The sequence below is a fragment of the Vigna unguiculata genome, chromosome 10 (assembly GCF_037176805.1).
Source record: "Vigna unguiculata cultivar grain cowpea cultivar isolate G323 ecotype 2 chromosome 10, ASM3717680v1, whole genome shotgun sequence".
Taxonomy (NCBI): Eukaryota; Viridiplantae; Streptophyta; class Magnoliopsida; order Fabales; family Fabaceae; genus Vigna; species Vigna unguiculata.
The window spans coordinates 5,510,292-5,520,324 of NC_140801.1; the positions used below are offsets into that span (position 1 = coordinate 5,510,292).

The 10,033-nt window shown below is 30.5% G+C and overlaps 1 protein-coding gene across 2 annotated transcripts; it reads left to right on the top strand.

Moving 5' to 3' along the window:
- Positions 1-2,074: 2,074 nt before the first annotated feature.
- MHK (Protein kinase superfamily protein) lies at positions 2,075-9,773 on the top strand. 2 transcript variants are annotated; one of them, XM_028052144.2, is made up of 19 exons: positions 2,075-2,269; positions 3,421-3,534; positions 3,677-3,753; positions 3,853-3,931; positions 4,477-4,545; positions 4,674-4,763; positions 4,919-5,057; positions 5,183-5,285; positions 5,471-5,523; positions 5,977-6,043; positions 6,769-6,880; positions 6,977-7,042; positions 7,145-7,213; positions 7,281-7,341; positions 7,485-7,589; positions 8,378-8,412; positions 8,524-8,569; positions 9,070-9,145; positions 9,334-9,773. In XM_028052144.2, exons 3-19 carry the CDS (start codon positions 3,746-3,748, stop codon positions 9,464-9,466), a joined length of 1,311 nt encoding a protein of 436 aa, XP_027907945.1. In that variant the 5' UTR covers positions 2,075-2,269; positions 3,421-3,534; positions 3,677-3,745; the 3' UTR covers positions 9,467-9,773. The 2 variants fall into 2 exon arrangements, with proteins under 2 accessions (XP_027907945.1, XP_027907947.1); XM_028052146.2 differs by lacking the exon at positions 3,421-3,534 and having other exon boundaries at positions 2,092-2,269.
- Positions 9,774-10,033: the final 260 nt, after the last annotated feature.

Below are 10,033 nucleotides of genomic sequence, written 5' to 3' on the forward strand. Positions count from 1 at the left end.
TGTGCCATCTGAGTGTATAAAATAAAATGTTCGAACAATAAGGTTCTGTGCTTTTGATTGTCTTTTAATTCCTATAAACTATTCTAAAATCAATTTGAAATTTAAAAATATCTATAAAGGTTTTTAATTAAATTTGTAATACTGTAAAAATAATTTATACTATCATCTAAATATAAATAATCATATATGACAAATATAATAATTTCATAATATTTACTTTAAAGTCCCGCTTAATTTAATTATTGATTAACTGAAAATATGAAATTTATACTGATAATATATGTAGCTTTCAAAATTATTCAAAATTTATTGTGAAAATATGTTTCTCTTTTTCCTTTCCATATGTTACCTGTTTTACATAATTACAAAATTAGAATAGCAAAAGTGAAAACAAGAACAATCTATAAATTGTTTTTATTTTTCAGTTTTAAAACCAATTAAATAACAACCAGTTTAGACGTTAGAGAAAAGAATAAAAACTCAAAAATCTTTCAAAAGGGTTTTAAAAACAGTTCTAACAAAAACTGCATATATGCTTAGCCAACAACAGTGAACGAAATCAGCTTATAATTTTTAAAATGTTAAAAAATAAAATTGCAACAGAAGAAACTATAAATAATGTTGTTTCGCGAAGGGAAAAGTTAAAATTTCTATTATATTTCCTAATATTCTGACTATAAATAAATATTAAATAAAAATTTTCATTCATTAAAAATGTAAATACTTTATATTTTCAATTAATAAAAAAATAATTTATAAGATGTCATCAACATTCTAGAAAGAAACTATTCTTCGACCAAATCCAGCCCTCGGATCTGAAACAGGATATGCTAAGGAATAATTGTATGAAAAGACGATAAAACCAGAAAATTATTGTTAATGACTTTGACATCCCTTATCCTTATCCATCCAACACAAGGGGTAAAATTGTCTCGCGATCGGATATTGAGGGTATACTCGTCTTTTCAATGGCTAAAGTGAGGGGCAAAATCGACAATGAAGTATTTCCGTAATTATGGAAGTCGTTGGAGGGCAAAAGCGTAATATCAAGGAAACATTTTCATATCAATGTGGGGACCACAGCCCCCACCCCACTAACAGCCAAGCAATCTCTATTTAAATCTTTTAAAGGAATAAAATAATGAAATAAATGCTTAGAATATTTCTTCCCTCCCATATTTTAATTATGCTTTATTGTATTTTTGTTTCAGAATTATATTTTTCCTTTATTTATCATGGTTATTTTTGTAAATTTAACTTTCTATTTTTCACCAATTTTAATTTATATTACTCTATTTTTTAATCATTCTATTAATATAAATATTTATTATTATTATTATTATTATAATAATAATAATAGTCTAACTTTATTCTATCTTTAAATTTAACATTTAATATTTTTTTCATAATTATGTTATTAATATTTTTATAATAATCAATGAAGTATGACAGAGTATTTTTATTGAGATTTTATCTTTCAATTACTTATTTGAATAAGTTGAAAAATCTCTCTGTAAAATGAAGTTATAATTTTTTTAAATATTGAAATAAAATGAAAAAGGGACAATCAACCTTTTTCAATTTATTATTTTATTAATTAATTAGTTTTTTTTTAATTAAGATATATGATTGTATAGGTTTGTCAAATTCGATTCTAAAAGAATGAAAATCTTAATTTAATCTGTGAGAATGTAAAAAGTAAAATAATTAGGTGGATTGAAAAGTTTCATCGTATTATTTTATTATTAAAACTTAATTTAAAAAATAAATTTGAATTAACATATATTTTTTAGGTTTAATTCGACATTAAATTATAAAATGTGTGGACTAAGTCCGATTACTATATATCTATTTATTTTGGGAGACTAAATCAAATTATATTTAAAAAACTCGATTTAGGTCTTTTATTTTTCAAACACTTGCGCGACCTACTTTACATTTATATCCAATATTTTAAAAATGTTATTTGTCAACTTACAAATAAATTTGTATTTTTAAATTTTAACAAAAGTAAAAAATATTATATTTATTTATTTCTTTGGTTTCTTCTCCTTCCTTTTTCATCTATGGAATCCTTCCCCTCTCACTCATATGGCTTCTTCGCAAATCCGAATTTCCTCTCTCTAAAACTTTTCTCTCTCCTCTTCTCTCTCTTTCTCCCTACGAATTCATTTTTCTCGTTTCTTTACCGAGAAAGTTCATTCACATTGCCGATCTGTGCTTGCTTATCTCTTGATTCCGCTCTGATTCTTTCGAATTCTCACACGCGGTGAGTTCTTCGTCTTTTCATTTTCTTTTTCCAAATTTTTCTTCGTGCGTTACGTCAAATTTCGATTCTTTGTGTTGCTTTCGTCTCCTCTGGTTTGTAGCTGCCACGTAAACTCAAATGCAGCTTGAATTGTAGTCTGTTTTTCCTTTGCGATCGGTTTATTTCATAGGAGAATGAGGAATGGAAAAGAAAGCCGAGTTCTTTCTTACTTGCTCTGAGTTCAAACAATACTTTATGGATTCATCACAATGGAAAATACCCGAAATTGTGTTTTCTGAATTGTTTCGGACCAGGTTGTATTGAGCGCGCGTATTCTTTGTGCAAAACTGTTATAATTTTGAGGGAAAGACTTTTTATGGTTAGATTGTGAAGAAAACTTCTTCTTAGTCTTTTTTACATATGCATACATATCTTGTGTTTATGTTTATAGCCCTTGTTTGGATTTACTTATTTGGGGTACATAAATATATATATATATATATATATATATATATATATATATATATATATATATATATATATATATATTATATTATATTTCTTTGGTTTCTTTATATAACTTTAAAAAAAAATCGTTTTCCATACTTTAGGCTAAACAAAGCACGTTAAAGTTACATTTTTTTCTTTCTTTCGTTTTTTGTTTAATTTCTTTGTTGTCTTGTCTGATATGGATTCTTTGGTCTGATTTACTTGCTGGTTGCGACTCTGGATTGTCGACCAATAGATTTTGGTTTTTGTGGGTAGATAAAATAGAGTGATATGAGTTTAATTGTTGGTTATAATATTGTACCGGCGTAGAGGGTAGGCATCCGTTAGAATTCTTATGCAACAAGCAATGATTACTGTTGTGTTGCTAGGATCCGAGTGTGCGTGGGAAGCTTTGTTTTCTGATCAATGTTTTATTTTATTGCTGGGTAGATTAGTGGAGTAAATTCCACGAATTCTTTGGGCTTAGGCCCCCCTCCCCCCTTTAGAGGTTTGAAAGACAAACCTTTCACTTGTCTGACAATTGAGCGATATTTTCACTGTTGATTTTGCACAGTGAAATAATATAATACTGCATTTTCCTATTAATGCACTTTTTAAGTGCAAGTATTGTTCGCTAATTTGTGTAATTTTCAAAGCACGGACGTTTATATTTTGTACTGCAGGTTATCACTTGTTCTCCAATGTATGGGCTCAGTTTGAAGTCGGTTTAGTCAAACTGAACATGGATATTCATCTAAAATGATAAAGACTTCACCCGGACACTGGGTTTTCTGAAGGTTGCAACATGTTGACGGACCTCTCCCTTTTTGTAGATAACTTCTACAATGAAAAGTGGATTGTTGATGATACTAAATGCTTCATGCTATATTTTAACTCTAACCCATGTCTGCAAACTAAGTGCCGACACTGTGTTGACAGTTAGCCATCTCTTTATGGAATCTGTTCCAGTCTCTCTGAAGTGTTATTTATAGTGCTGTAATTCTAGCAATGGAAAGGTTAGTTTCTTCTTATCCATTGACTTGTACATTGTTTCTGGTCCTTCAATTCTCTCATTAAATTACATTTTTCCTTGTCTGCTCTTTTCTTCTTTTCAGATATAAAATTTTGAGAGAGCTCGGGGATGGTTCTTGCGGTCATGTATATAAAGCCCGTGATATGCGAACATACGAGATTGTAAGAAAATCTTGCTAGCTAGCACAATTCTTTTCGAATTTAGCGTATTTATCTACTCATATTCTTTAATATTCTTGTGCAGTTATCTTTTGTTGTTGTTAGATTCGTCCTATATAGTAAATGGCCTTTTCAAGTTCCCTTGTCCATTTAATATTCTTTTTGAGTATTAACTTTGTTGGTGATTTTTTTTCCCTCCAAGCTTTCATGCTTTTATCTGTTTGATTCTCTGATAAAATTAAAAAAAAGGCTGATCTACAATTTCTATTTTTTGTAAGACATTCTTTTAAGGATAACAACTTATTCTGTTAGACTAATGTGATAACAATGTTAACATTCATCATGTTTACATTGTATATTGAAATGGATACACTTCTTTTTGCTTTAATTTATAAACGTTGCTTTTGTTTTCTGGGATGCTCCTTTGAGAGGTACACTTACTGCACTCATTTAGGCAGTGGCTTCTTTCATTGTTGTTTAAACCTGCACTTTCTGATGTTACATTTTTTAGTATCTTCTGATGTTATGCTCGTGATTTTGTCTATCAGGTTGCTGTCAAAAAGTTGAAAAGAAAGTTTTGTTTCTGGGAAGAATACACAAATTTAAGAGAAGTTAAGGTATGTTCTGTAGCATTTGTTTTTATGGAGTTATAGATGGCTTTTCCCTTCCTTGAACTGTAATCAGATTTTGTTTAAATTATAGATGGCTTTTCCCTTCATTAATGTGTATTGTGCTCCTTCTGCAGGCCCTCCGTAAAATGAATCACCCAAATATCATAAAGTTGAAAGAGGTTGTTAGAGAAAATAATGAACTATTTTTCATTTTTGAATACATGGTAAAGAAAGTCATCCTCTTTTTTTTTTTTTTGGTCATTTATGTTTTATCACTACACTACTATGCAGTTTATCCAAAACTCTTTAATCTCTATAATTAAGGTTGAATGTTCTGTATTGACACTTGCTTGACAGTGACTAGATTTCATCTGTTCAGGATTGTAATCTTTATCAATTAATAAAGGAGAGAGAAAAACCCTTTTCAGAAGAAGAGATACGGTGCTTTGTGAGGCAAATGCTGGAAGGACTTAGTCATATGCACAAGAAAGGATTCTTTCATCGGGATTTAAAACCTGGTAAGGCATATAATTTCATTTAACAAATTTTGGACAGCATAATATTTTGTTTAAACTTTTCAGTTCAATCTTTCTAAAAGGTGATATGGCTTTTTAACTGATGAAAAATGATTTCTGCTATGCAGAGAATTTGCTGGTAACAAATGATGTTTTGAAAATTGCTGATTTTGGACTGGCTAGAGAAGTATCATCGATGCCTCCATATACTCAATATGTTTCCACACGGTGGTAAGTCATATTCTTTTGTCGCACATTTATAATGTCAGTATACATTTTTCAATGTACAATTTGTGATGTCACCTTAAAAGTCTTTATCCACTGTTGTGTGTACATTTTGTCCTGAGGTTTCTTTTTTATTCTCATAATCTTATCATCATTATTAAATTTAATGTATTTTTATCTTTGTAATTAAGGTATCGAGCTCCAGAAGTTTTGTTGCGAGCCCCTTCTTATACTCCTGCTGTCGGTAGGCTTAAATCTCCTTTTAACTTCAATTTTTCTGGTTGTATTTGTTTCTTGTATAGATAGTGGGCTGGTGCTTGTATTCGGAAACTATGATGGAATGGCTTTGGAGGAAACAGTTTAGATATGTAGTTTCTTCTGCCTCAATCTGTTTTTCCATGGGATCTGCCAAAAGCAAATCCAGACATCATTAGCTGGGGATGATTAGTTTGTCTGTACTATCTAGAGTATTTTCAAATATGGCTTATTTGTGGATAAAATACCTTGTTTCCTTGCCTTATTTTACTGTTTAATGAAGTTTAAGCTATGCTCACTTGACATGGAACTTCAACAATAGAAATTAATGAGAAAGGGATTTTACATGAATGTGAACAATCTCTGTGGCCAAACTTGTTTACCATTATTTATTCTGTAACTCTAAGATGATGGTATGATTGCTTTCTTAAATTATTTGCAGACATGTGGGCAGTTGGTGCTATATTAGCTGAGCTTTTTACTTTGACCCCTTTATTTCCTGGTGAAAGGTATGTTTTTATCCTGGATTTTATGCATTTGGTCTCTAACTGTAAAGTTACTAATAATTGTATTTTGTTAGTTATACATTTAGCTTTGATCCGTTGAATGTATTTTTTTGAGCCCTTTGTGCATTTACTGAACAATTTTCCATAAACAAAATGTCAATTTGCTATGCTCTCTGCATTTGCATGTGGATGGCATTAAAAAATTTTGCTACCAAAGGTAAAACCTGTGATATTATAATAAAGGGCAATCATGTTCAAAGGAAATTCAAAGTAACCACTAGATCAAGGTGCATTGGCATATTTTCACTTTCTGTAATTTGAAACATTTTGTCGGGTCCTAGATGAAATGTTTAATGATTTTGATTTCAATGACTAATATACTTGTGGGCCAGATTGTTTTTAAGGCTTAATTATACATATCTAACTTTCGAAGTCATATTTGAAATGTACAGAAATTTTGTTCTATGGATCAAGGCATTTGTGTACTGATGTTTTTCTTCATATGAAATAATTTTTTTTTTTGTTAAAAGCAAAATTTTCACACCTCTTAAATATACTTCATCTTGGTGTGTTTATTTTCCTTTTTCTTTACTTATCACACATGTATAGAACTTTTGTTCAATGTAAATTGTATTTGATATTGATTCAGATGGTATATGTTTATTCATAAGATTGAATTATTATGCTGTTTCATTGCATCTTATAAAATTACTTTTCTTCATTGACAGTGAAATAGATCAATTGTACAAAATATATGGCATTCTTGGGATGCCTGATTCCTCTGCTTTCACCATCGGGGCAAACAACTCTCAATTATTGGATTTGGTTTCTCATGAAATTGTATGTGTTCACGTAGCAGGAGTTCAGTCATGTACCAGTTGTATTATTATTCTTTTTTTTTTTCTTTATTATTTTTAATCCCCGATTCTTGTGCAGGTTCCACCTGTGAAACTTTCTAACATCATTCCAAATGCTAGTTCGGAAGCTATAGACTTGATGACAGTATGTTTTAGTTAATTGAATCTCTTTTTTTCTCTGTGCAAGTATACACACACTGACCTTGTAAATACTGCTATCCTCTAATATTCACTACAAAATCTGTAGCAACTGCTACATTGGGACCCATCAAGAAGGCCAGATGCAGATCAGTCATTACAACATCCATTTTTCCATGTAAGTTTCTCTTGAAGCCTATTCTTCTTCACTTAATCTCTTCAATTTACTAATATATTCTATATAGGTGAATGCATGGGTTCCTTGTCCACTCAGTGATCCACTCGAGCTGAAGCTGAGTAGCAAGAGTAGGGAATTTTATCTTTTATTTGTGTTTTTTATCCTCGTATTATCTTTACACATTTCAGTTTGTCTCATCTTAAAATGCTAATTGCACTGTTATAGGTATTTGGCTCTACTGTTTATTGTTTTCTTCTTTCACTACTTACAGGGGCAAAGCCAAATCTCGAGCTGAAACTGCAGGATTTTGGCCCTGATCCCGATGATTGTTTTCTTGGCTTGACTTTAGCTGTAAAGCCCAGTGTTTCAAACATAGGTAAATAGAACCTTAACTAATTATTTAACCATAGTAAAAGTAACAGATTTGAATTATATGATATTGTCTACATTGATCTGTTTTTTCTTTTTGAAAGTCATGTGATGCAAATGATAAAGTATTAAATAGCAAACGAAATACTGTAATATAAATATGAAACTATTTCCAATGTATCATTTAACATAATCTAAATTATTATGAGATATAATTATGTCGTCTTCTAAATATTCTAGTGGATAAAATTGAAAAAGGGTAATGCTTTCTTACAAAGAGGTTTAATGGCTCAATTGTATGATGAGAAAATAGTGGTCATCGTTAATTCGAATGTTTATTTATGCAAATATATGCTAGATTGTTTATTTATCCAAATGTATGTCAATTGAAGGTGTCATTTGCGGCAATATTCATTAGTAAAGTAGTTGTTACTTTGGTTGTTTGAATTGATATGGCCCTAATTACTCTTTTTTTTTTTTTTTTTTTTTTTTTTTTTTTTTTTTTTTTTTTTACGGGAGTTTTGAAATTTACAAGTTCTGTATTCTCTCCGGAGAAATATTCTGATTTCCTGGAAACCCTTGGCCTGCATCTGTTGTCAGTTACAATTTGTTGAAAATGGTTTTCAATTTGATATGTTGAGTAGTTATTTGAGTTGTTTAAATCTTTACAGTTATTATTCTTCACTTAGTAAATTGTGCAACCCTTTGGCCTTTTACATTTCAAAGGTTTTTTATTTTCCTTGTTTTATCAATAAAATGCCCTTTGCTGACCATTAATTTGTCTTTTTGCTGCAGATGTGGTCCAAAATGTATCGCACGGTGTAAGAGAGGTTGGTATATGGTGCTGTTAATCCTGCAGCATGTTATATTTAATGTTTTGCAATCCTAATACAACCGTTGTTTACCTCTATTTTGACTTAATCCACCATATGAACATGCAGAACATGCTATTTTGCTCAGATTTTAATGATCATTCAGACCAGTCAGGTGATAATCAGTTTCTTACCTTCTATTTGCGTTGTAATCTTTGATAAGTTTTGTTATTTTTACAAAGATATTCAGGCCTGATTTATATTTTAGGAAATATTCATTCTACTTTCTCTGTTTTGTTCCAATATATGAACTATGGTAATGGTGAAAGAATAATTTTCTAGTATAAAGAAGAAATCATTCTATTTTCACAAGCAAGTTTAGTGTGTTCGTTACATGGGGTTGAGAATAACTCCTAACCATGCTTTGGCTCAATAATGAGAACTCAAACTCATAGGATTTATGATGGGACAACAAAGCGTAGGTGTGTAACGCAATGATGATACATTTAACCAATTGAAACCTCTTTAGCAAGGGCCAAATTAACTGAGCATTGTTATGACGCCTAAGTAAAACAATCCTGTGCCACATGATATAGTTTATTAATCTTTTGATGACATGAGTTTCTTGTTCAAAACTCGATGATGATGACGAGTTATATTTATTTCGTGATATAGTATTCTGGACCTTATTATCTCCTGATCGAAATGGTGTTGCTAACTCCGCAGAGACTTCACTGTCACTGTCATTCAGGTAAAAATGCCTTTTTCCTTTTCTCATATTGTTCATTGTCCATTGATATTTTGTTTTTTTCTTATCTCTTATTTTAGCACCAAGTTAAATTTAGGAAAAAATAAAAATAAAAATAAAATTTGAATTATAATTATAATTATAATTTGTTTTATAACCTGAATATAGAGATATTGTTTTACTGTTTCCAGTTCAGTGCAACAACATCCGCCGATTGGAGTTCCACAGTCTACGGGATTTTCTTTTCAGCCTTTGCAGCCTAACATCTTAACTACACCATTTTTGGCACTGTCTTCTCCCTTCCAGCGCGGCCACTGCCTTTGAATCACTCAACTTTGAACTCCAGCAGTATGATATGGAATCTTTATCATATGCATATAATACTTTTTATTTATTGAAAATTAATATTTTGTGTACAGTTCTGTTTTCACTCAAAATAGTTTCTTCACTCCTTGCCATGAAATATAATGTAATTACCGAGCAAATTCTATAATGATACTTGATTCCATTCCTTAACTGTAACATCACAATTGAGACCGTGTAATTCCGGAACTTAAATAGAGAGCATGAAAGACATATCAAAGTCCTTGTTTCTTTAATATTCTAAAAAGATTCTTTTTCTTTTTTTGAACCTTGTTTTGTCCTAGTATAAGTGCTTGCTTCTTGACTACATCTTTATTTTCCAAAATGGTAACCTATGAATGAATACATAAATAGAGCACTTTAGTTTTATGCTTCTTTAATTTGATTGAAAACTGACACATGGTCCAACTTAAAAGTTAAGCAACCGGGGCTTATCTAGGTACAACTGCAAAGGTGGTTTGGTTCTTATTTGTTGTTTATTAGGAAAAAGGTGTTAAGTATTTTCAGGATAATGATACAACGTCTCAG

Coding starts and splice junctions, on each gene's coding strand:
- MHK (XM_028052144.2), top strand. Junction 4,546..4,673: donor CAAATTTAAGAGAAGTTAAG/GTATGTTCTGTA, acceptor CTCCTTCTGCAG/GCCCTCCGTAAAATGAATCA. Junction 5,524..5,976: donor TTCTTATACTCCTGCTGTCG/GTAGGCTTAAAT, acceptor AATTATTTGCAG/ACATGTGGGCAGTTGGTGCT.